This window comes from Populus euphratica, unplaced genomic scaffold (assembly GCF_000495115.2).
Source record: "Populus euphratica unplaced genomic scaffold, PopEup_1.0 scaffold138.1, whole genome shotgun sequence".
NCBI lineage: Eukaryota > Viridiplantae > Streptophyta > Magnoliopsida > Malpighiales > Salicaceae > Populus > Populus euphratica.
In genome coordinates this window covers 181,223-208,528 of record NW_011500027.1, presented here as the reverse complement: position 1 = coordinate 208,528, position 27,306 = coordinate 181,223, and the positions used below count along the sequence as shown (strand labels likewise).

The following is a 27,306-nucleotide window of genomic DNA, read 5'->3' as shown; positions in this document are numbered from 1 at the left end:
TAAAATACACTCAAATACAAACAACATGTAAATTTATTTGAGAGAATAAAATGACCAATTAATGTCTAACAAAGCAAATGCCAGCAATTTAATATGAATTAAGAAGACAAATAATACATAATCCAACATTAAAAAAGAATTCCAGAAGGAAATCCACCTGACATGCTTTAAAATTGACTGACAAAGAGACCTGCGTGCACTTATTCTAGATAAATAATAACCTGCAAAAGAGTCCCAACCACCTAGATTGAGTAGGAGCCTTTTAGATTTTCTTGCATGTAGTGCTGTACCATCCAAGGATTAAATTGAGATGACAGAAACTTTTGAATTTTCTTCAAGTCCCTACAATCTTCCGATGTCTTCTCGTGTAATAATTAATTTTTAAAATGTTTTTTATTTAAAGATATATTAAAATAATATTTTATTATTTTTTTAAAAAATTATTTTTTATATTATGTATCAAAACATTAATATACATACACACATACATACATACATATATATATATATATATAATTTTAAGCAAATAAAATTTAAAATTTTATTCAATTTTATTTGAAATGCAGCTATTCAATGCTGGCCATTCACACCCAATTAAACATGTCGGCAGGGTTTCTTCTCAAAACAATCTTTTTTTCAATGGGAATTAATTAAGTCATATGAATTGTATATGCTATGCTTTTATATGGTTGGTTCAAATGATGAATCAATGAATATTACCCAAAAAAATGGTAAATGGATTTTATATATTCTCCAGCTACCGTTTTATTAAAGCTTAATGGAGATGTGATGAGAAGCAACTGTACCGTGCGCAAAATGGTAAATGGATTTTATATGCTTTTAACTGAGAATATGCGAGGAATATTGATTTTTTAACCTTGCGTTTTCACGAAACAAATATTATAAACCCGATGCAAATTACCTCTTGAAAGGAATATTACGGCTTTTACACAATAAAAAAAGCTTCAAAAACTTTTATATTAAGAGAGAGAGAGAGAGATTTTCGCAAAGTGTGATTTGACGAACTTTTGGCATGATAAATATCTATTTTGCTGCCGTATGGAGGTTAGATAAAAAAACATTTCGAGCACAAAAAATAAAATCCAATGAAAAGAAAAGTTTTAGATGAAAGAAAAAACAAAAACACGCAGATTCAAATAAAAGTTGAATGTGCAGTAATAACGTATTTTGGATCTTAAAAAAATAATTGAAGATGCTACGGTGACCAGTATAAAATAAAATAAATAAAGAAAATTTAATATGATATCTTTAAAAATATAATTTACGTGATAATATATTATTTCGGTTTGAATTTTGCAGCCTAAACAGCTAAATTTATAATTTAGACTATATACTTGTTTCTTTTTAATTTTTCCTTTTGCTTTAATTAAAAAAAATCTGAATAAATCAGCCCTAAAAATAAATGTCGCTAAAGCACCCAATATATACCCAATCATTGATGCAAGTGCTTGGCCATGACGAGTATATCAATCACTGTAAAGCTCAAAGCGCGAGCTCAAGAGAAGGGAGTGTCGATGCAAATCTTGGTGGTGATAACAAGTATTCAACTAAGAACTTTGATGACTAAAAAGGAGAAGATTTCATGTGAATGATACTTGTGCATGAATTACTCGTTCCTAAGAGACAAGGGGAAGCATGTCCAACAATGCGTTCATACACAAGCTTTGAAAAGGAATCAAGTAAAAATTCCTGAATCAGAAGGTGGTGACTAGCAACAACATTATGAAGTCTATAGATATCAACGAGGCCCTTGAAAAGAGTTATTATTCATGTTTAACAATTTATCCATTCTGAAAACAACTTGGTTGAAGTTATATATGCAATATCCGAAATTTTCACGATCATTTCCATTTCATGAGTCTAATCACGTACTTTACTGAGTTTAGTGATATATATATGAAAAAAATTGAAGAACTTAAAAAAAAATATCAAGTGCATGGACTTAGGTCAAGTGGTCCAATATTCGTAGACCTTTTAGCCAGGCCTGGCTTAAAAAAAAAAATTCCTACAAGGGGCAGCCAACTTTTGGGAAAAAAAAAGAAGAAAATAACAAGTTATCTAATATTCATGATCTAATCACCATAAAGATAGAAAAAAACAACAACAATTAAACTTTTATAATAAAATGAAACTTGTTTACATTAAGATTAATATTTTTTATTATCAAAATCTGTTTCAACCAATGATTTTTTCTTTTATATTTGAAACCATCAATTGAAAAAAAGAAAAAATGAATTATATGATCAAAATTGATTTTTTTTAAAAATAGACGGACTATCAATGTTGAAAAATGTAAATAAAAGGATGAAAATAATGTTTCCCCCGAGGCTGGGGTTGGATATAACGTTTCTCCGTATTTTCCACTTTGGTTCATTTTCATTGAATTTTTCCTTAACAAAATTTGACAACGTGAGCATCTAAATGGGCATATAAAAATGCAATCAGAAATAATTATTTTTGTTTAAAATAATTATTTAATGTTTTTAAATTGTTTTAATGTACTAATATCAAAATATAATTTTTTAAAAATAAAATAAATATAGTAATCATAAACTATCTCCAAATCAAGTCTTGTGATTTTTTGGTCACAGAACGTGATTAAAATTAACACGTGCCACTTAAAAGGAAAGAACAGATACCAGTGATGGATTGATCGATTACTGTGTAAATAGATGCGCGTGACAGATTCATAATTCAAGTATCCCAGCAGGTCACAGTACTGCATTCCCTGTGGTTCCAACGTTTTGACTATTGATTACCTTTGACCACGATAAATTAATTAATATACTTTTTAATTCATAAAACTACATGGGGTTTAGAGTTTTTGTTAATAAACAATCTACAAAGGTTGAAGCTGCATTCCTAGTGAAGAAAGAAAGCTCAAGAGTCAATCAGTTCTCCAAGAACATAACATGAAGCACGGCAAGGCAAGGAAATGGAATTTCTTTAATCCAAATATGGTCAGTGTTATTAAAATGAATTCTCAAATGTTTGAATAATGCAATGAATTATTCATTTACTTTTTAAATGAAAAGAGTAGAGAAATTGTTCTTCTTCTCCTTCCTTTATCGTGGAAGTTAAGCTAACCTTGTTGGTTTTCAGTTCTAGAATTCTTCTCCTTCCTTTATCGTGGAAGTTAAGTTAACCTTGTTGGGTTTTTAGTTCTAGAAATGTTTTTAAAAATATTTTAAAAAAATTATTTGTTTAAATTAATATTTTTTAATGTTTTTAGATTATTTTAATGTTTTGATATCAAAAATAATTTTAAAAAAATAAAAATATTTTTTTTAATATTTTTTTAAATAAAAAACACTTTCAATTCAAAAAAAGCACTCTCATTCCATGAAATACAATTCATAATTGACTTGCTTTCCATAATCATAGCAATCAAATAATCAATTAAATGCTACGATTTTTTAGGGGTGGAGAGTAATGAAAATATATTTCCATTATCTGATTCAATTAGGAGATTGAAAAAAAAGAGAAAATCATGTAAAAAACAAATAAATATTTAAAGGAGGAAAGGAATAATCATGTTGAACAAGAGACAAACATTTAGAGAAGAAATAGGAGTTTAAAATTAACATAGCAAGCGTCTACCATAAAAGATGAGAGTCAATGAAGATTATCATGAGACGTTGAAAAAAAAAATAGTAGAATTTTTAGCCCTAAAAAAAATCGATAAATAACGATTAAAAAAATGCACAAACAACTCAGTGTAAAGTCTAGGTCATGCAGACTCGTGTCAGCCTTTCTTTTGTTTCCTTAACTCAATAAAAAATAAATCATTGGAACTGTTAGCATTTATTTTTCATGAAATAAATATTATTTATAAATTTGATGCAAAATACCCCTTAAAATAAAGGATGGTGAATTTTACTGTAAAAAAATGCATAGAAAAACAGAGAGAAAGGGTTTGCATAGAGTGTGATCTGAAGGCCTTAGATTTAGGTAATAAAACTTGCTCAAAATAAACATGTTCTACTTGAAAAGGAAGGTAAAGATAAATAATAGGGTTTTTCAAACACGAAGTAAAGTTTTTGGAAAACTAGATTCAAATAAAAACTGAAAATTACTTTTCAAAATAAACTATTTCAATGTATGGAAAAGTAGAAAACTAGTTTTTTAATACATATTCCATTACAAGATTTTTTTTTAAATAAAGAAATGACACAAACAATGCAAAAAATTATTTTTATTTTTCATGTTAATTTTTATTTTTGTTCTTTTAATTTTTTTAGATCCTTTTACTAAATTAACTTTTATTTTAATTTCACTATTTAATCAAATATAAAATATATTTTATATTTCAATTTTGATCCTATTGTTATTTTTTAATTTTTTTTTATATAATTAAAATTATTATTTTTTATTTTTATCATTTAATATTTGATTGATTAAAAATTGTGTTTTATGATTTTTCTATATACGGTGTTTCAAGTCTAATAATCCAAATGAAGAGTTTGAAAAGTCAACACGAGTTAATATATTTTTTTAAAATATGCTTTATAATTTATTTTTTGTTTTTTTTATCAAGTTATTCTGATTTCATAATTTGAATTACAGATTTGGTGGGGCATCTTAGATTAGCTTAAATATAATTATTAGGGTTACAAGTTTTTTACGTTAACTCGGGTTAAATAGTATCAATTTGTTTAGATTATTTTTTTTATCTTATTTTATCATGTTGTAAATGATAAAATGTGAACTGAGCTATATTTTTTATCTTTTTTAAAAAATATTTTTTCTCAAGTTATTATAATATAGTTTTTGAAAAAGATTGTTTCATCTATTATTATTATCTATTTTTTATTATATAATTAAAATAAAATTAACTTATATTTTTATTACCTTTTACAACGCGCTTGGCGTCTTCTTCTTTTTTAACAAAAAAGTCTGCCCCGTGATAAAGTGCGGACACTCAAACTAGTCAATAAATACTTTTCAATAAAAAAAACATTAAAAAACAAAGACAGCTATCGAATAGGCTAATTGGTAAAATGATGCTGAATTATTGGTCAAATTTAATCAACTCTTGACCTTTTGATTTTTTATGATTTTAGTACCGCGGACTATCATTTGTAGCTATAAATAGTACACATTGAATTATATTCTAAATAAAAAAGAAAAGAAAAGAAAAGAAATATATTGAATCAAGCAAATCAAATAGTGATTAATTATAATAAGGGAAGACCTCAAAAATACCTCTCGACTGTCTATTAGCATGAATGTAAACCCGAAGCTGATTTTCATATTAATTTTATTCCTATATAATTTTGATTTCTCAATTGGAGACTTTCTATTAAAATTCCTTAATAGAAAAATGGTTGAATTTCTCACAAAAATAAATTAATTATTGCAAAGAAAATAATAATTACAGTTTGTAGAGAAACAATTACCAGGTATAGATGTAAAGATCTAGTAGAGAATTTACGAAACTTGATATAGAAATTATTTGAGTATAAAATTGAGACCGAGAGGCACTTTTAAGGCTTGCCCTTATAAATTAGAATAATTAATAGCTAAAAACAGGTCGCAGAGCTTGTGTGGCAAAACTGTAGCCTCATCGACACCACAAAAAGAGAGGGGAGATGGGGATCATGGCAAAGTCCAAAAGCTGCAAAAATAGCGGTGAAAATCGGGGCATGGGCTTCCTCCTCGTCTTTTTCCCTGAAGACACCTCCTCCTCCTCCCCAACAGCCACCTCCACTGTTCCATTCTCCTCCTCGTCCTCCTCACCAACACCACCACAAGCTACTTCCAGCCCCAATTGTAACCCATCAAAAATAATTAGAAGAACCAACTCAAACAACCCCATCATCACCAAGACTCAATCCACAATCTCAATCTGTGCTCTTCTACTCTTGCTGACTCTCCTTCTCTTCACTCTCTCAACTTTTGAGCCAACAATCCCCAACCCTTCCACCACCATTAGTATCAACAAAACCCCACGTAGGTTTTTGTCTGAAAAGCCTGAAAACAAGCTTAAAACCACCAAAGCCAGTTACTTCTCTATGTTTTCAAGAAGGCCAAAAGATAACAAAGGAAGCGAAAGGTCTCGTTCTTTATTCGCTTTACAAGGAATGGGCAAGCTTTACAGGCGCGGGACTCGGGCAATGAGTGATCTTGTTGTTGCCCATGTAATGGAAGAGACCAATGAAGCTGAATTTAGACTCTTTTTAAGAGTCTTGCATCGGTCAGGTCTCACAGCAAGAGCCGATGTTGTTTTTGTCTTTCCTTCTTCTTTGTTCGCTTCAAGATTTGAATCACTGATCCAAGAAGAGAATGACTCGTTTTTGAAACTCGTTAATTATTATAAACAATTGAACGGAACGAGCCATGACTCCGTGTCGGCGTCGAGTTTTGATGTGAGTCAGTTTTTGAAAAGCGAGAAGAAGCAGGTGGGAGAGCCTCTGTGGGGAAAGAGAATTCGAGTTAATGGTGATAGCAATTTCAGTGAGTCGGGAGAGGGTGAAGGGGAGTTGACGTGGTTTCGCTATGGCTCAGTGGTGGGTTTTGAAGCGAGTGAGCTTGACCCGGAAAACTCACTTGCTGGGTTTTTAGATCATTTGCCAATGAGTTTGAGAAGATGGGCTTGTTATCCAATGTTACTCGGTCGAGTTCGGAGAAATTTTAAGCATGTAATGTTAGTGGACGTGAAAAATTTGGTGTTATTCAGCGACCCACTTGGCCGAGTCAGGAACCGGAGTCCAGAATCAGTTTATATAAGAACAAAACAAGAAAGTGGTTCAAGCAAGCATAATAGGAAAATCTCGGAGAAAGCTCAGTCTCATTCTCAAGTTAACTCAGCGATTTTGATGGGTGGAGCACGGGGAATTCGAAGATTGTCTAATGCCATGTTAACAGAAATCGCTCGAGTTGCGATGCAACACAAGAAGAAGAGCTCAGTTACCGAGTCAGGGATTTTAAGTCAACTCGTGGGCAATGTGCATATATTGAAGAACATTGATTTGATTACATCGACCGAGTCGATCCCGGGTATGAGTTCACTCACTGGCTCAAACTCGTCTTTGTGGAGTAATTATAGTATGATCCATCGTGGGGGTAATAGTAATCATGATATTAACTCTATTATCATGAAACAAATATGTTCATGCGAAGCAGAATCTTCTGCTTACAGGGATTGCTAATTAGCAAATTAATTATAGAGGGAGGAAATATAATTTATTTTTTAGAGAAAAAAATTGCATAATTGCGTCGGTTTGTTTTTCTCGTTAAGCCCCAATTATATTTGTTTTTACATGTAAATGATATTGTTGGAGATATTATTTATTTTTTAACATTTTCTATAATTGCAATGTTAATCAGCAACAAATCCGGAGGATGCAAGCATGACAGGAAAATGGTCAAAAGGCCAAATTAATTAATCATCATTCTGTCTTGTATAAGCTAAAGAACAATATATCATAATTATTAAATCCACACAAATTTACCCTTAATTTTATGACTAGGATTGAAGTAGCTTCTGTTTTTTTTTTTTAATTTTTTTTTGTTTTTTTAAAAGATATTAATTTTTTTATAATATTAATATATTGATGTTAAAATTTTTTAAAAATTATTTGAATGTATTTTTTTTTAAATAGTCTGTATTGTAATATTGCTTAGCTTAGATTTATTGTAATTAAGATTACTTTACTGTTAAAATGATATTTGAGTTTGTTGAATAATAATCTTAATTACGATGATCTCATGATTTTATTTATCACCGAAAAAATATTAAATTTAAATTTAAAAACATAATTGAAAAAAAAAAGAGGTTTAATGCGAACGTGGGAGACAAAAAAAAAAAAGGATGCTTTGGTCAACGTTTTATAATTATGTTCCTAAATGTTTGCCTACTTTATGTAATTGATAGTTGATTTTCTATAAAAGGATGCAATAAATAACCTTTAATTATGCACGCTAATGATCCCCTCTTTGATGACCCCTTCGTAAAGAATGGATCTTTTGTACCAAAAAAAGGTGAAAGCAAAGGCTGTACACTTGATTTCATGGTTTTTAAATGCCATCGGGTTAAACTTGGGTGCTAGATGAGTTGATCTAGATGAGTTTTTAATTTTTATTGAAACCTGGTTCAACTTAAACCGTAAAATACCTTAATCACGGGTTAACCCGGCAATTTAGGCACAGGTTTTTTTTTTTTTTTAAAAAAAAGATTGCTAGAATTGTTGCTCATTTCTGCATAAAGAAGTTAAAGTCAGAGGGAGAGGACGATGGAGAGGATGTAAAGCAACTACACGTGCTTATGAATTATGATCTTCTTCTTCAGGGTTTTATTTCAAGGCATGAAAAGCAATGAAACGTGTCAATCAAGCACCTTTGCTTTCACCTTTGGAGCCAGCTCTTGCCCAACCAAGCAAACCCTAGCTAGCTAGTAAATGTATTCACATGGCATTAGAAAAAAGGAATAAAAAAGGGGGAAAGATGGCTGAAATGGTTCTGAATTCTGACAAGGGTTTAACGAGCTGCTGGGTACGTGGCGGTAGTAGAAAAGTGTGTGCAGTATGTTTCGTCCCTTTTTCTCTGCCATTTTTAAAGGGCTGACATGTTAAAGATTACTACACTTGCCCTGTGGATTTTTAGTCATTTAAGTTTAGATTTCTGAAGGTTTCCTTGCATTTTCGTGACTTTAGCTGTTTGAAGTATTGTCAGGATATTGACTATTCTTGTAGTAATTGTATGTATGAATTTAAGATTTTACAATTCAATGGTGCCCCCCATTTATGGAATTTCTCTGTGACTTCAATGTAATAGTCATGATACCGGTTCAGGGTTTGACACAGCTCGATGCTTGGATTGTGGTTCTATTGTGTTGAGTTGAGGGTTTATTAGTCAACTTAAACCAATTAAAATAATATTATTTTAGATAAAAAAATTAAAGATGGTATTGTTGGCCAAGCTAGGTTTGAATTGAGTTTGGCCGGGTTAGCTGTGTCAGTCCAAACATAATTGAATTGCTTGAGTTTACTTGAGTCTATTATGAATTAGATTTAACACAAACCCCCTTCAAATTAGGCTATGAAGCAAGGGGTTTTCAAGTTAAACTTGTTAGGCCATGTTGAATATGATAGCCATGCAGCTTTATTCTTGCTGAATGGTCAGTTTTCTTTCCTTTGGATGCTTTTTTTTTTTGCTTTTTTTTCTTCTAATTTTTAGAATTTCATCCTTTGGAGAGAGAGAGAGAGAGAGAGAGAGCTTCATTGGATGCTCAATGCTGACCTTCAAGCAGCAATTTCGTCTTATTAGAGAAAATTTCCATTTCGACGCGTGTAAAAACAAAACAAGAAAAAGGATATTTGGGATGATATTACTATTCCATATCGGCTAGGAAAAAAAAATCAGATACTTTTTAAAAGGACATTTCGTATTTGAATATGTACATTCATAGTCAATTCCCATAGTCATAATTACAGTGACGACAAGATAAAAATAAAAATACACGTTTTTTGCATCCCATAAAGGGCATAATTAGAAAGGAAAATCCATTATTAACATAGCAAGGGTAGATTTATTTTATTTTATTATTAATATAGATGTTCGGATTAATTTATGATTAATTTTATAATTTTTAAAATTAATAATTATGTAAATTTTTAATAATTTTAAAATTTACAAGATTATAATCTTTAAATAATAAATCTAGAATTTAACTAAATAAATTATGACTCTTATTAATATTCAGAAAATGACACAAGAATATCACCAAACTGTGGGAATAAAAAGGGTTTCCAACTGCAGTGCAGTCCAATCCAAACCTAGGAGGCTGCTTCGTAGCTGTCGTGGGGGCAAGAACGAGTCCATTCTCGATTTAGTTAAGGTAGGCAATTCATGTTAAAGAAGCTGGTTAGATATTTCCTACAATCAATGTTCTTAAAGCGTCCGTTAGGGTTGAAACTAGAAACATCAGTCATGGTCCAATTCGAACATCAGCACCATCGCTTTCAATTTGAATTTACTCCAACGCATGAATTTCAATTTCAATTTGAATTTACTTCACGACAAAGACTTGGGTATTGAAATTGAGTTTTTAAAAAATCATTTATTTTTAGAGTAGTTTCACTTTTCAAATGTTATCTTCAAACTAATCTAAGGATTAATTTCTTTTTTCAAAAAAATAAAATAGGAAGCACACACGATATGATTAACTTCCGGATATCACCTATTCTTTATTTCTAAAGTTTAAAAATGAAGGTAAAATTTGAATTAAATTAAAGAAAGTACTGAAAAAATGTTAGAAGTATTTTTAATTTAAAAATAAATTAAAATAGCATTTTTATTTTTCATATTAATAAATTTAATTTATTACAAAATAATTTAAAAATATTAATTTAATTTTTTTCATGCCAGTCACACTAAAAGGGTTTTTGCAAGTTTAATAATGGTTATTTTTTAAAATATTTTTTAAAAAATATATATATATTATTTTTAAAAATTATTTCTGATATTAAAATATTAAAAAATTATTTGAAAATATAAAATAAAAAAAATAATTTTCTTAAAATATTTTAACAACGTAAAAGCAACAGGCTTGAAATAAATTTGAGATAGGTTTACTTTCAACAGCGGGTTTGGTAATGACACTCGGCCGAAAGGTTGGGGGCCGCTCCTCCACAAACTACATTCTTTGCAATTAATTAATTAATTTAATACCATTAAAGATGGCTTAATGGTGCAAACTCAAGCATGAGCTACATTCTTTTTTTATCCACCTACATTGATATATTATAATGTTTGTTATCCACCACCATGAGAGGTTTTTCTTTTTTCAAGTAAAAAAGATAAAATAATTAGACAAAAGGCAAAATATTTTTGAAACATTCAATAAATAACTAATAATAGTTATTTTATGAACTCACTTCAAATGATGAGAAACATTGTGAACAAAAAGAGAACTATACTCGACTCTATAAAAGAGAATAAAAATATTTTCATCTATTTTTTTTTTTAAAAATTCTCAAAGTTCTGTTTTTTCCATCTCTTTTCAATCTCCCTCCTATTAAATAAATATTATTAATTACTTCATATGAGTATAGTAGAATCTCCACAAGAAGAAATTTTTTTTTTAGATTAATGTGGGTGTTCGGGTCAACTTGCGTGCACCACGACTAATTCCACGGGCCCTGAAGTTAACGACCACGTAAGTCTCCAGTGGCTATCATATGAACAACCAAGAACTCGAACCTAAGACCACAGAAGAAGCAAACCCCTTAATCCCAAGTCCTTACCACTTAACCATCATCTAGATGATTAAATGTACAAGAAGAAAATTAATCCCACGGATGGTGGCTTTGCGAATCTTGGGAGGGGACTCTTTCTTCACATAATCAACAAAATAATGATAGAACATTCTACTCTATTAATTAATTGTCACGGGGAGATTTTAATCAATGTAAACTGCCTAATAACCTAATTAAATATAATAATTAATAGAACTTTTATGGCCTAATAATCCAACATGTGAAACCTAATTAGCTTGCGGGCAACAAAGTAAACGCCATGGCCTAATAAAGAAACACGTGAAACCCAATTTTCTTTGCGGGCAAAAAAGTAAACGAGAATATTCCTGGATTTCAAAATTAACCGACAAGATTGTACGTATGTTGAAAACCAAAACTTTTGTTCACGTGAGTAAATTAATGACGGTAGGATTTTTTTGCTTTTATATTTTAAAATATTTAAATTTATTTATTTTTATTTTAAATTAATATTTATCTAGTATTTTTAAATTATTTTGATGTATTAATATCAAAAATATAATTTTAATATATTTATAAATAACAATTACTTTAAAAATCAACTACAACTACAACTACATTTCTAAACATATTATCCCACTAACTAATTCTTTATACCAAGTGCTTAAAAAATATATCAATTTATAATTGATTTGGTTGATCTGATATATTAATATATGATTTGATTAAAATGGTTAAAACTAAATATTTTTTTAAATAATTTTTTTTTAATATTTTTTTTATTTTTTAAAACTAATTAATATCAAGCATCAACCCACCAATGCATAGGCCAGCTCCAAAAAACCGGGAGACCCATCAGATGACAAGGATTATCCATCCATGGAGCAAGATACCAACACCACAGCTCAATTTATACGAGGTGACGGTTTTTGTTTTCTAAATAATGCTAATGCAGTCAAAATAACTCATTTTTATCATAAATTATTAATGAAATACATCAAATTCAAGAGTCATGCCACCAAGACTCTTTAATAAAATAAATTGATATTTTTAGCCTTTTAATTTACGAATTTTAGGTTATACTTTCTTATTTAAGAAATTGTTTTTGAGCATTTTTTAGCACATTCATTTTTATCATAAATTATCTATGAAAAACAACTTAGGAATTATAACTCGAAAGGAAAGAGCTAAAAATTCATGCAAAACTGACTCCTAAGAACTCCATTACTGAAAGAGCTCACAAACCTGGGAGTGCACCTGAAAGGAAACGAACAGATCGCATAATAGCAATAAGACTGAAAGGTATGAAAGCTTACTGAATAACTCTTTGCACACAACCATACATGCTTGTTCCATCCAAACAACAACTTTCGGTTCCTGTATACTGGAATTTGATTACAAGTGCAGTACATATACACCCTTTTTTCTCAAAAAATAAAAAAGATTAAAAAGAAGGAAGAATAAAGTCAAATAATCACCAATGAGATACTCTGTGACCAAATAAAAGAATTTGACCTCCCAACTGCCAGAGACTACAGTCTGGTATCAATACAAGAGGCAGAGGTAGATTTAAAGTAAAAAAAACACGGGCAAAACTCACTCTTCATGCATAATCACAATCAATACCGCTTACTAATCACTGCTACACTCCATCATCAAGGAGTAACTAGTGAGATGCTAGACAAAACAAGCCAGGCATGGCTCACCACCAATGAAAGCACAGTTTTCCAGCAGGAGCAGTCGAGTCCATAATGATCGAGGAAATTTGAGTTAGAGCACAAAAGGGTAGAAAAATAATTCCCTTTAATGGACCTGATTTGATCTCTAGAATAAATCAAATTTCTTCTTCTGCATGTCCTGCTTCCATTTTGGCATTTTATAAAATGCTTCTTTCGTCACCCCAAAAACAGCTTGGAACTCCTCGTCTGATAGATAAGCCTGAAATTCAAGCAGAGAAAAACTTGAATTCCAATCCGGATAACAAATTCAAGTGAAGTAACAAATTTGAGAATAGGACCGACCTCTCTCCGTTTAAAATCAATTCCTTTTACAGGATTGTCAGAGTGAGCCTTCAGTTGATCATAACTGAATGTACTTTGACTATTCCCATCGTCATTCCCCTCCTGTTCTGTATCTTGCTTTCTTTCTGAATCCTCCCCATTGCTTTCAGGTACAGATGCAGTTTCTTCCATTTCCTTGACTTCTGCAACTCCTTCAGAACCCTCAACCTCAGATTGTGTTTCACTTTTCCCTTCAGCTACAAGTGCATAAGTGTCTTATATTGTTCAATTCTTATACATACATATATGAGATCAAATTAAATTGGAGATTATTAATTCTCAACAGAAAAAAAATGTACTCTTGCAGAATAAGATAGACATTTTAAAAGCAACTGTGATTTCTTCATATCTAAGATACTGCCATCTGAAACATGCAAAAAGATGATTTCTTACTAGGAAGGTTGGTTTCTGAGTGAGGACTACGAGAAGGAGATGTTTCGGGTGTTTTCTTTTCAGCAGTAAGAACTGATGAAAGAGCAGCAACAGCTGCAGCTCTTTGTGATCCCTGACCAATCCCAGATGGCCTTGGAGCAGTAGTTTTCGATCCTGGTGATGAATTGAATGCAGAGGATAAGGCAGCTAAAGCTGAAGCTCTCTGTGTCGGCCCTCCTTGACTGGATCCATTAGATCTATCCTGCGCCTCAAATCACATCCATATCATTAGGCCAAAAAATGATTCAGTAAATGAATTCTTAACACACATGCACCATCACTATTAGGTACAAGAGCTTTGGTAATAAAAGCATGCTTTGAAGAAATTGCAAGAAAAACTTGTAAATAAACAAAGTCATATGAGCAAGAAGCTAATGTTAGAAACCTAACCATACATCCAAACGCAAATTCTAGGTGAAAATATACAACATTGATCAGCAGCAGATGCTTGTAAAAGCAACAAAACATGCATGGACAATGCTTTGTAACCATCAAATTTCCAGCTGATTCCGGTCAAAGAGAGGAAAACCAAAAAAATTAGAATTATGCCACTTATGAAAAAAAAAAATTTACTCAATTACCAAGACTTTAATTAACCAGAAAATGTGACCTCCATGGACCTATTGAGAACATGCAAGGACACAAGGCTAGCCATACTCTTCCTCACTGTTGGTTTGTCAGTTTGGAAAGGATATGACTTGTTTACTAGAAGGGAAGAAAGAAGAAACCCATTGAATAAAGAAATATGAATACATACAAAACAGTAAGCAGCTAACATTGAAAGAGACAGAAAGCAGACTCATACAAAGTCAAGGAGAAAAGATGAAAGGCAATTTACCACACGTGGTTGCATGAACAAAATATTTACCAGATGTGATGACTTCCCAGAAGATGGATTAAATGCCGAAGACAAGGCAGCTAATGCTGAAGCCCGTTGGGTTGGCCCTCCTTGATTTCCATTGGACTTGTCCTGCAAAAAATTAATCATGCATTGCATCATCATCAACGTCAACACCAACACTGCATGTAAGACCTGACTCAACTGCATTATCACATACAGGGAGAACAAGAACAGCAAGGGGTAAATTACAACTTAGAATGCAAATCCTGGTTGGCAGGGTCCTATTGCCAGACAATTGCTGTCAGCAAAAATGTATGCGTCGTAATTGGGGATCAGGAATATGGGAAACAAGGATATACATAAAACATGATGAAGTGAATAAGAAAGAGAAGAATGGAAAAAAGGAGAATGAAGAAAGACACGATGTCAACATGGCTCGTGGGATTGAGGAGAAGAAAAGTAGCCAAAAGAAGCTACTTACATAGTGGAGAAAAAACTTGGGAGAACAGATTACAGAAATGTCTCATCATAGCATTCAAAAGTGGAAGAAATTAAGACAATTGAGGAGAAGAAAAGTAGCCAAAAGAAGCTACTTACATAGTGGAGAAAAAACTTGGGAGAACAGATTACAGAAATGTCTCATTATAAAGACAAAAAATTAGTTTAAATTCATTCAAACAACAAATGGTACAGTTATCTATCAATTGCCAAGTTATGTACCAGCTTTTTGCTTCAAGCAACGTATTTACCTCCACAGCATGATGTCCTAACCCAAAGAGTAATGCAGCCTTCTTTTGGAATGAGTTTCCTTGAACCTGCAGTGCAAGGACAAATTTTTTAAACAAACTAACAAAAGAACAAGTTATTGAACATGGGATATACGTGAACAAAGAGAATTTTGTGAATAACAGAGTATTAATCTTAAGATCCAAACCATGTTTGCTTGTTTCTTTATTTTTAATTTTTTTACAAATGACACATCCAGATTCTGAGCTCCAAACTTTGTCTTCATAATCATGATTATCATTGTTTAAGTTAAAAGCTCCGGGCATATGGTGTAATGTTTTTTTTTGGTAAATGGTTAATAATGGGCGGGCCCAAGTAGAGTAGAGAAGCTAGTGTTGAAGTTCCTTTACTGATTTTTTAACATAGGGATGCCCTTAGATTTTGTGGAGATGTAGTGTATGAGTGAAGTGGAATTCAACAAACTTTTACAAACACTCAATGCAAGGTAGAATAGTCCCCTTAACTGATATCCAATTGGACTAAAAAATCCTTTTGCCTTGATTCTATTTCTAGAACCTATTTATAATAAATGATTCTCATCCCGTTCCCATTGGCATGGTGAAAAGACTAGTGCTTCTACCCTTGTTTAGTTTTTTGTGTTTTTAATGAGACTCGCTAAACTTGATCAAGTTAGTGTAAAGGTTTGGAGGTGACTATATAGGCATTCCATCAATGATCTACTAGCACTACCAAGCTAAGCCTTTGTTAAGTAATGCAAACTACATTTTCTTCTATCCTACCCAATAACAGGATTTCCGGGAATTCATCCACGTGCACAGCATCCATCCCAACTCCTTCATAAATATGCCACTCATAACATTCTGGATTTTACTATTCTCAATGACAATATTTCAATAGTGAGATTATAAAATAATATGACTTGAGAAAAGATAAATAATGCTTGATTCAGTACATACAGTGGCTTTTATGGGATCCCACAAAAAGTATGTTGTAAAGAACGATGGTTCATTTCCTTCAGTAACTTTATACAGTGGTACATATGGAGACAAACCATCCAGAGATACAGCCATCTCAATGTATTTCTGCAAAGGAACATATACTGTAAGTAACACTGACAGGAAAAATCTGACAAAAGCAGTACACTTTTAAGCACTACCTGGCCAATATCAAAAACAATTTGCTTTTCTTTGGGATCTACAGACTGACCAACCCAAACAAACACTTCTGCATGTGTATCAAGTATCAAGATATCCTCAGTCAACAAGTCATCTTGAGAGAAGTTGTAAATTTCCTCAACCTGCCCAATTGAACATGAGAAGCCTCTAAGAAGCTGTATAGCAAGAATTTTCAACAACACTTAAAATCTAGAACTCACCTGAAATTTCCCTGGCAATCCGCATAGCAGCAAAAATGATCATAAAAAAGCCCAGTTAGAATGTTATTTCAGCCACTTAAAAATCTCAGATGACAGTTTCGATCAGATTTATTTCAAAAGAAAATAAATGAAAATTTCAGAGTATCAGACAAGGTTCAAAATTAGAAATGTCACCTTTATTTAAGGAGAATGTGAACAGGTGAGGATCTCTGACAGTTTCTGGAGAAACTTTTTTGCTGGTGTAACTTTGTTTGCCTCCGAGGGCAAACCAGAAAGATGAGCTTTCAGTTCCTTCTTTAGCATGTTTCAAAGCCACTCCTGGCTGAATTAGTGAGGCAAGTGATAGTAAGATGAAGATCAAATAAAAGAAAAAAAATGGAATTTCGTTCGAGTTGCAAGACCTTCAATAGGAGAAACTACAGGACACATGGCAATTGAAATGCAATTTTAACTAAATCCGCAGCTGCTCTATTTTTGTGTGTACGTGTGTGCATATGTATTTAATAGGTCCCAAGGTAAATTTTAATATTAACTAATTGCTTAATGAAATCCAAATATCAAGAATTCAATAAAAAATTGGAGAATATCTGATATTACAGATTTAAAAATATCACTACTTCCTTTGATGTGTGCAATAAAATGAAAAGCAACATGGCTAAATTTGAAATATCAGGCATCATTTTTATATCACGTTCCTGTTTTATAGGTACTTTTGTAATTAAGTGTTTAAAACAAGCCAATGATATTCTTTCCAATAGGAAAACATGTTTTAAAAAAATCAGAAAGGTTGCATTTCCAGTAAGGATGGTACCTTCAAAAATTCAGCAATTTTTGCAGCCAGCTGCTGCTGCTCAAAGGTGCTTTGATTCCCATGCCAGGTGAAAATTGACGAGCCAGATTGCAGAAGGAAGCACTCTGCAGGGTTCAATGACGATGCCACCTGAAAGAGAATAATTTGATGGGGTATGCATAACTGTTGGTGCTACTCCTTTTCTTTTACCAGCGATTGATGCAATAAGGTATTAAGATTATACTCAAAAAGCTTTTGAAGGAATGTGAAGATGGATCTTTCCTATTCACTTCTAAAGAAAAACTGGAGAAATTTTGAATTGTTCAGATGGGAAAAAAGGTGATCGTTTCTAAAACTGTAACAGACTGTTGATCATAGTGAATAGAAGAATTGTGGTCTCCAAATTATTAAATATCTTCGTAGTAGACTTCAAGAGAAACAAAATCTATCAGCAGAAAAGAAAAGCTCAATGATCAGACCACATACTGCTTTAATTTGCACTGCCTTATTGTTATGAACTGAAGTTCCTGATATCCGAAAGAGTGCAACAGAATCTGCAGTGTAGGTTTCATCTGATCCTTTCTCGGCTAGAGAATTCTTGTAACCAGAGCTCTGACCACCCTGAAGAGGAATCAAAGCATCTTTGTTTACAGCTAACCAAACAGATGAATTACAATAATAATTGTGACTTCAATTGTAACACAGGAATTGTAAAAGATTTAAAATGCGCACCTTGAGGATCACCAACGGCTGAAAAAGTGCTACAAACTGTGGAGGCTCCTTACCTTGAAAAATGCGACCCTGCAAGAAGCAACTATTATATGCAAATCATAGGAGCAATATCCACAATTTAACTTCAGATTATATCGTACCTGTACAGGCCTGCCCTTTAATGAGTTGGACATTGTATTAGCCAGCCGAGCAGCCATCTTCTGGTCCTCCTGGATTGGGCAACCACAGAACTCGATATTAAACTAACTAAATGAAGTCCCACTAATATAAGGCAATACAATCAACAGATAAATTTATAGGCATTTCTTCCGTGCAGCAATCATGACATGGCAAAGTGACATTGACAACTACCATGGTTTAAGTGATTAAGAAAAGATTTGAGTGAAATAGTGAAAAACAAAGTCAAAATGCAGTACATCGAGCAGGAGTTGGTATTTTTGCATTTGTTCACATTCATAGCAGAACAATGTGTGCGCGATGCCAAAGGAGTGGAAGAACGTACAATGTATCTGTTTTTACATGCACAGGAACCTTCCACAACCGTTTATGTTATTTACTTGGAGACATCTCCATCATTACCCATACTTCTTTCAATTATCTTAACCCAACTTCAACAATATAAATTACCTCTATGCTATCGTTTCCAAACCAACAGCAGAGAAGGTAATCTTCTTTCCTATCACCAGAGTGATAGGTATAGAGTATGATGTAGCAATCTCCACTATAAAATTTACCAATATCCTCCTTTGGCAATGGAGTCTTTGCACTGCCGTTGATGCACCATACCTGCAAACCAAACAGAATTCAATGTTCCAAGAATTATTGATTTTAACAAGCCTAAGATTCAAAAATTCCCAAAACACATTGAAGGGACCCAAACTAAACCTCCATCTTTCCACCTCCTTCAAGCAAAGGTGGTACTTCCTCGTTTACAGGAGCAGTTTTTGTCATACCCTTGAGACCAACACCTTGTTGCTTCAGCAAAGCTACCATTACACCAAATACCAAATTTAATAATGTTAGCCAAAAATATGTTGCTTAATTCAACTCTCAGCATGTGATCATTACCTGCTACTTTCCCTCTTCCCTCTTCAGCACCAGGAGCTGCGGATCCAGCAGGCCAAGAATCAAAGTTTGACTTGAATGAATGTGTCTCATAACCTTGAATCAGTCTGGTTATGCGAGTAGCTTTCGGCCTGTTTTGGCTCACCACAAATTCCTGCAAAAATAGTTTGGAAATGAGATCCCATATTTTGTGTAGAGAAGAAATGCAAAACAGCCTTGGAGATGGGATTTCATGTCCTTGTTTTGATGAAGAAATATATGCATGTCTCTACCTCAGCAGCCTGACTAGCAGCTTTTCTCTCCTCCACTTGTGTTACACGGCCAACCCAAAGAAATACCTCAGAACCACAGTCAAGGAGATAACATTTATTATTTTCTAACAGTCCTTTGGACAGCTCGCCATCTACCATCTTCACCTCACCATCAGCAATGCTACATGTATCAATGATTACAAATTAGCATTGAGTAGCTTCTGTTGCTAAGTGAGAGAGATCATAAAAACATTGGAAGCAGATTAAATGTGCCCATGTTTCTTCCAAAATAAAGGAAATTAACTCTATGAAGATAATAAAAATGAATGTGCAAGGTTAAACTGAATTTGGATGAGGTCATGGAATTAATAGGAACCAGATGAGTCTTTTACAGCACAATTCCCTCCACAAGAAACACTGAAGTTCTAGTAGAATAACTTGTTTCAATAAAATTCTACCCCTACCATCTAGACCAAGATAATAAATGAAGGCACAATAAGAGATGCCTATATGGAGCTAGATTACAACAATGACAAATTTATTGTATGAAGCCCGCATACCTCCATTCTTCAATGATAACACTGAACATGACATCATGGAACTATGCACAATGGTATGCCAACTATTAGGCCACAGATTCCAGAAATCCCAGAAAAATAGATAGCATATTAAAATTAATTGGATGCCAACAAGTACATACCAATAATTGTTACGCGGATGACAAGGAGTGTGCGTAAAGAAGATAACACTGTTATTTTAAGCTCATATGCAGATTCACTAAGTGTCATATTTCAGCTTATTAGTGAGTTCTGTAGTTCTGAAGTGAATGCAAAGGGCAGCATAAACACGACAGCTAAAAGTACTTGTTTTCTTCATAAAATGATGAGTAGCAGAAGTAAACATTTCCATGTATAGGCAATAACGTAAAAAAAAAAGGGAGGAAAAATCACAACTCTACATTAATTTTCAAATCTCGTAATTCTACAAGGATACACAAACAAAATCATATAAGATCATAATACCTGTAAAGCTTGGCTGGAGTTGTCTCCGGGATGATGTCATCTTCACTGGCAACCTTTTTGCCAATTGGAGCAAAACCACCTAACAGGACCCAGAATTCACCAGAATCTGACTCAGTGTCTAACTTCCCGTCATCTAGCATCACAAAAGCAATTATGTAGAGATAAGTAGCAGGCAAATAAATATTAACACTAGAATTGCACAAAACAAATAAAACATGGCTGGATAAAGTATGCCTGTTGAAAAGTGTAAGGACTGGAAAGGAGGAATGTGATATGAAATTGTAAATCCAGGTTACTTACCAACAATTGCAACATCGCATGTTCCATCATGATACTTTTCTTTCAAAAACTGAATCACTTCTAAAGCCTTGGCTCTTTCCTGGATATTAGAGTTTGCACCATTGAATTGATAGACCTTGTTCTCAGTATCCAAGATAAACACGTCATCATGATTTAATGATGACCGGGCAAAAGGAACCTGCACAAGCAAAACCCAGAATCATATGATCCTGCCTTGTGGCAGATTCACATTTGAGAAGATTTTATTGTGGGTTCGTGAACTTCACGTTACAAGATCTGACATGGTTATACCTGCTTCATTCTGACAACGCGTTTCCCTCTACATGCATACAATCGTGTTTCAAATGCTTCCTCCTCAGCTTTTTTAAACCCAGTTGCAACACCCCCTTCTAATGGTATAATACAGGGTTTGAAGTATGCCAAAAATTTGTCAGATTCATGTCCTTGAAGTTCCCTGTGCTGAACCGCACGCCCTCCAAGAACTGCATCCAGTTCAATGGTTTTGATAGCTGCTGTTCCAGCTTCATCCTGTAATAATGTTATGACATTATGTGAGTATAATTTCAATTCTTATATCATATGTGAAGACAAGATAATAGCAAAACCAAGTCCTTAAAGAGGAAGTTTGGAAAGTCAGAAACACACCTGACTTGTATCTTTTCCAATCCAGAAGTGGATATCGTACAGATAAGCACCTCCTTTGCCAGGGGTTGTCTACGAAAAAAAAAAGAGGGGACAAGCAAGCATTAGATGAAGTGAAGAAACATAAGGAATTCACTTCATAGCAAAATAAAAGTTACAATAATCCAAATAAATTAACATGCTCTCTGCAAGCAAGATATCTACAAGACTCCATCAATTAATGCAGATATTTTGTTTCAGAAACTAAAAGAAATAAATAGATTAAAAAAAAATATTAAACCCACAACGCCAACAAAAATTTTGTTCACCATACAATTGAGGACAAATTAAGGAAAAACAGAAGACAGACACAAGAATTAAAAAAGAGTGTGAGAAAGAGGGAGTACCTGCAAAACAATGTAAGAATCCCCCATGTAGAATTTTCCATGATCAGATTTTGGCAGTGGAACTGGCTGAAAATTCTCGATTCTCCAAATTTCAGTCCCTCTATAAAATGTGTTAAGTGTAACAGGGAGGAGAATGTTTAACCTTTAACAAATTTCATTAAGAAAAAGTCACGCACTCAACTCCATTCAACAAGATAAAAGTTAGCACATGCATGATACAAATTTTCATGTATGAAGTTGCTTATTCTGTATAGGATACGGTCTCTGGCCCACTCCCTGAAACGCAGGATCCAGAGCTTTCGTTGAGCTAGACATTGCCTAAAATCCTTCTTGTAATTGCTTTTTATGGGGAAAAAATTGAGTAGATAATGTTTGAAAACCAGCTATCAGCTATTTGAAAATTGCACAAGAGCCTGCTGCAAGATTAAAAGATCAATAATTGGGAAAAATTACATACACTGCAAATTTTTTGCACCATTCACAAACAAAGAAGATAATTCTACTGCAGCATCCAGAACAAATCAACCAGGGGAATTACATGACTATCAAATTTCATGGTCAATAACTAAGAACTGCTCCGACAAATAGAAACTATTTTACTGCTTGGACTCTAAATGATCAGAATTCCCTCTGAATACTTTCAAAAGATCTTAAATGAAAATTACCCCACACCATACGAACAGGGTATATTTATCTGTTCATCATCATCATTTTTATTTCTTTACTTTGCTTTTGGAAGGGGTTTGCTATAGAGGTGCAGAAAGTTTCTCAATTGCATGTCTTTGCTCACACCACAGTGATTAGCCACTTCAGGGGCTCCGGAGCATTCATGGATGCAGGCTGAAATGCATTGGAAAGCTGCAGTATAACACCAAATGGGTATCCTGTTCTATCTTATTTTATTTATTTTTGTGCGGAAGGGGGGCAGATTAGGAGAATCCTACAAGTTTCCAGAGGTATCAAACAAGCATTGATGACATTCGAAAAGCTAAAAATGTATCTGTGCTATAGATATTATAAGAATAAGAACACAGCACTTTCCAAAAGCATCTAACTATATTTTTTTTGTGTACTGCTGGATATCTCGTTAGCACTTCTGATTTAATAACTTTTGTATTAGACGTGATCACACTAATCTTCTCCTCTTTTCTTTAACATTTAGCTTGCACAGCAAGGCTCAGCATTCATCCAATTCTTTCCACATATCTGGAAGTTTGTCCATTAATATAATGTCCTCAGAAATGGGCACAGCAATCATTAGATTTCCCCTCTTATTTTTTTTCTAGAACCATCAACTTATAGGCTTCACGTCAGGTTTTATGGTTTGCTTTCCCAGTTTCCATTTCATATTATCCATCATCCATTTATGAAAGATGACAGACCGTTTTGAAATACTTGAGTAATTGGCAATAACTCTCATCTTATTGGCACGTCCTGCAGGTGCAGGATCCCCACATGCCTTGGCTCGAAGCATAATACCTTTACTTCATGTAGCGAGAAAATGTTAGCATTAGGAATTAAATGAATAGAAACCCCATTATATAATCCTTGAAAATCCTTGGATTCCATACCCTCGACATCCAGAGCTACATTTCCCACTGCCCTTCACACACGATAGTCATCTACCCACTTTAAATTACCAGATATGATATGAGAAACCATGTGGCTATTATCCTAGCATCACGTATTATTCGTAATCTCAGACCAGAAATTGTAATTCTTCTTCTAAGAAATCTGCAGATGCTGGTCCAGAATTGGTCAATATTCACAATGCATGAACTGTGAGAAGCTATCGATAAATTCAAACTCCCCGACCAGGCTCATTGCATGTTACACCCAAAATATGGAACTGCTACTTTTGTACAAGGACCATGACCATCAATTCAGCTTGTCTATAACCTTTTTCTCCAATTGCAATCTCTACTTGAAAGCGAAAGCATAAAAAAAAAGTCAGCACACGTTCTGGGGGATCCTCAATCAGCCTTCCGGTAACAGCAATAATCACACTTCTCTTGTACACGCTTTCATCCGTTTTCAGATAGTTCTGTAACTGACCGATTCTTAAAACTAGATACAGAACATTTTCATACTATCCACTAACAACCTACCATGTTCCCTAGTTGTTTTGATTCTTAAGCAACCGCTATCAGATATATTCACATAGAATCACAACAAAAACTATAAGACCCTCGATCAGCAACTATCTCCAAAAGATGACACCCCTACCAGTCTTAGCAAATCATTCCACCATCCAATATACGATAACCAAATGCCAGCAGTTTGAATCGCCATACTATAAAGCATAAACCTTATCGATCAATGATCTAGTCGTTTTCTATCAAAAGCAAACATCATTTGATAACAAACCCGGGATTTTTCTCAATCAACCATCGATTATCCATTGACCAATATATTTGATTAAGATCATCACGAAGCTCTCAAGTTAATCAAAACATTTCTGAATGAAAAAAATATTTATACAAACATCATCATCAACTATTAAGCATCGAAAAAAATCAAATCAATACAGGGAAACAAAATTGAAAGATCATCAAACAAAAAAACAAAAGAACAACAAACAGACAAAACAAGAAAAAATCCAACTTACAATCAGATCAAAGCTGAGATCATCAACAGAAACGAAACCCACCAATATTTGAACAAGATCACGAAAACCCAGATCATAAAACATAAAATAAAATGCGAAATCAAAAGGGATCTAACAGAATTCCATAATTTTCTTTAAAAAAAAAAAGAAACAATCAGAGTCCATCTTTCTGTCAAAGAATATACGTACGTACCCGGAAATTTCTGAGTCAAAAGATGAGCATGCGCAAACGCAGAGATTGTTAGAGAGAGAGAGAGAATGAACGCTAGAAATAGGGGGGGAGCTGGCAATAAAGAGAGATATACTACGAAAAGGGAGAAATGAAAAAGAGAAGTGAATTATTGCTATTTGTGGGGGTTTGGTTTCTTTCTCCCTGCCTGTCTTATAACTTTATTTTGTTACTATTTTTTTTTTCAGACATTTATAAAGTTTCTTCAGATAAATTGAAAGAAAGAAAAAATACGAGTTTAAAAAAGAATTTACTATGAAAGCTTCTTCTTCTTTTTTTTCTTTTGTGGCAGAGAAGAGAGAGAGGGCAAGGGAGACAGGGGGGGAGAGAGAGAGAGAGAGAGTGGTAGAATTTAGAAAGCTGAAAAAAGATCCGCGAAGGACGATCGCACCGGCCATGGTGGCTCTGTTTCTTCTTTTCTGATTGCTTAGTTGGAATTTGTTTTTGTTTTGTGTTTTTTTTAAGACTTTCTTGATATATTGTTTTTCTTTAACTTGTCAGCAAAACAAGGCTCTTGCTTTTTAGATTTCCGAGCGATGTTAATTTATTAAATATAATTTGGAAGTCTTTTTCTTGAAATCTTTTATTTAAGATTTTGTTTAAAAATAGTAAGGTTATATTTGATTAGTATCTCCATGTTTAATTAGAAAAATAAAAACAGAAATATAAAATAAATTATGTATTTAAAATAGTTTTATATTAAGTTTTTATTTTATTAAATTATAATATATAGTGATATGTCTCTTTCATCTCCATCATTTGACAACATTATAACTTGCCATGTATTGTATTTTTCTCCTTTTTAAAAAAAAGAAAGATAAATGGTTATTTAATTAAAATCTTTCATGAATTCATGATTTTAAATCACAGATATTTCGATGAGGTCACTCATTTAATGCCAACTTGTACAAACGCCATGATAAATCTTGAACATTTCATTGACAACTTGGATTGGTGGATAAGGTTTTATTTTTAATTAAATGAGAAAAATAGTTGGTTTTTGACGTGAAAGGAAAAAAACAATTGTATCAAGAAAAGGATTAGCGCACACTACCAAAAGTAGAAAGATGCTAATAATTTGATATGCGTTTCAAGCGGGCTGTATGTATGTGTGTGTATATATATTAAAATATAACAGTATTTTTTATGTATTTTTTTAAATAAAAAAATTTTATTTGTAAATTAAAAAGTTTAACTGTGTATTTAATTAAATTAATTAATAATTATTTATAAAATAAAAAATATTATGAAAATTAATTTCTAATTAACTATTTAATTAAATAAATTAATAATTATTTATAAGATAAAAAAAATATTATAAAAATCAATTTCTAATTAACTAAATTAATCAGTTAAATTAATGATTTATGGCTTAGTGATTTTTTTAAACAACTTTTTACCAAAATAAACATTTGAAAAATTGAAAACCAACCAAATCTTAGGGCATTCATTTGAAATTGTGATAGATTTAAAAAAATCAAACCACAATAAATTACATTGTCTAATTAATAATCACCAAAATAATAAATAATAAAATTTTAAAAAATAAACAATAAAAACCAATAAAAATAAAATTATTATGAATCAAATTGGTAGAAGCAATTTTTTAAAAAACAAAATCTAAAAAATGCTCAAGCGGTCGGGTCTCTTTGCACATCACACCCAGGCCTCTAAAGGCTTGAGCGAGCGTGCATAGAGCAACTTACGAGCTTGAGCCTCTTTAATAAGAATATTAAGTAGTTTTTTACAATCTAAGTATCTTTTGTTATGTTCAATCTTTTATTAATTCAACTCGTAACAAATTGCAAGCCTATAAAACTCGTTATATTTAAAAACAATATGTCAAAAGCCTTACCATGATAGAGGTGTTTTTTTTATTAAGATAAAGTTAATTTTGTTAGTTGATTTAGGGGATTATATTTGATTCAGTTTGATTTTTATTAAAAAAATAAATAAAATTAATTTTTTTAAAAAAATAAAAATCAAACCAAAACCGGTTCAAATCAACAGATTTTAGTTCAATTATTTTAGGGAAAAAACTGATTCAAATCGACCATCTTGGTTTTTTCCTGATTTTTCCTTGTTTGACTCGTTTTTTTTTAAGATTTGAGTTTGATTTGGTTTTTTATGTTTCAGGTTTATAAAACTAAACTGGTCAGTTTTTTTAAAAAAATTATAATCAATTTTTTTCATGATGTGATTTTTTCAATTATTTTTTTCTAGTTTTCTCGATTTAATTGATTGTTTAGTTTTTTTGTTCATTCTTAATTTGATCTGAGAATACTATTTTACAAGCTCATGATATATTGCGAGTCATATTATTGTGCAACAAAAAATGTGTTCAAAGCATAAAGAATTTAGCATTGTTATTAGAGTCAGTCTAACGAGTTAATATTAAAAGCCTTTGACGTGATACCTTACCTAATTTAAATTTAAAATTAAATTATATTAGAGTTGTTTTAATATGATCCCTTCAACTTGGTCAGTTCAAAGATAACTCACATGACTTGTAAAAAAAATACAGTGATAAAATTGTCAGAAAAAATCTCTTAAACCATCTTTTTATTTACCACAAGTTTAAAATTAAAC

The 27,306-nt window shown here is 32.4% G+C and overlaps 2 protein-coding genes across 5 annotated transcripts; one reads left to right on the top strand and one right to left on the bottom strand.

Annotated features, from left to right (window-relative positions):
* Positions 1–5,468: 5,468 nt before the first annotated feature.
* Positions 5,469–7,288, top strand: LOC105142232 (uncharacterized). The gene has a single exon (XM_011049758.1). The coding sequence runs from the start codon at positions 5,613–5,615 to the stop codon at positions 7,170–7,172; it is 1,560 nt and encodes a 519-aa protein (XP_011048060.1). The 5' UTR covers positions 5,469–5,612; the 3' UTR covers positions 7,173–7,288.
* A 5,250-nt stretch (positions 7,289–12,538) lies between these two features.
* Positions 12,539–24,997, bottom strand: LOC105142231 (villin-3-like). Of its 4 annotated transcripts, XM_011049756.1 has the most exons (25): positions 24,682–24,997; positions 24,489–24,501; positions 22,140–22,293; positions 21,881–21,980; positions 21,498–21,566; positions 21,144–21,380; positions 20,853–21,030; positions 20,553–20,685; positions 19,552–19,711; positions 19,283–19,433; positions 19,100–19,200; positions 18,842–19,000; positions 18,355–18,423; positions 18,215–18,283; positions 17,969–18,103; positions 17,504–17,632; positions 16,867–17,014; positions 16,693–16,703; positions 16,474–16,614; positions 16,274–16,399; positions 15,320–15,385; positions 14,598–14,699; positions 13,691–13,937; positions 13,259–13,494; positions 12,539–13,175 (listed from the first exon to the last, which is right to left on the bottom strand). In XM_011049756.1, the coding sequence occupies exons 3-25, from the start codon at positions 22,193–22,195 to the stop codon at positions 13,062–13,064; spliced, it is 2,937 nt and encodes a 978-aa protein (XP_011048058.1). In that variant the 5' UTR covers positions 22,196–22,293; positions 24,489–24,501; positions 24,682–24,997; the 3' UTR covers positions 12,539–13,061. The 4 variants fall into 4 exon arrangements, with proteins under 4 accessions (XP_011048058.1, XP_011048057.1, XP_011048056.1 ...); XM_011049755.1 differs by lacking the exon at positions 24,489–24,501 and having other exon boundaries at positions 22,140–22,296; XM_011049754.1 differs by lacking the exon at positions 24,489–24,501.
* Positions 24,998–27,306: the final 2,309 nt, after the last annotated feature.

What these genes read in the sequence shown, in the direction of transcription:
- LOC105142231 (XM_011049756.1), bottom strand. Translation starts at nt 22,195, where the DNA reads ATGTCTAGCTCAACGAAAGCTCTGGATCCTGCGTTTCAGGGAGTGGGC. An exon ending in GCGTTGTCAGAATGAAGCAG is followed by an intron (nt 21,031 to 21,143) that starts GTATAACCATGT and finishes TTGCTTGTGCAG; the next exon opens with GTTCCTTTTGCCCGGTCATC. An exon ending in CTGCTAGTCAGGCTGCTGAG is followed by an intron (nt 19,434 to 19,551) that starts GTAGAGACATGC and finishes CTATTTTTGCAG; the next exon opens with GAATTTGTGGTGAGCCAAAA.
- LOC105142232 (XM_011049758.1), top strand. Translation starts at nt 5,613, where the DNA reads ATGGGGATCATGGCAAAGTCCAAAAGCTGCAAAAATAGCGGTGAAAAT.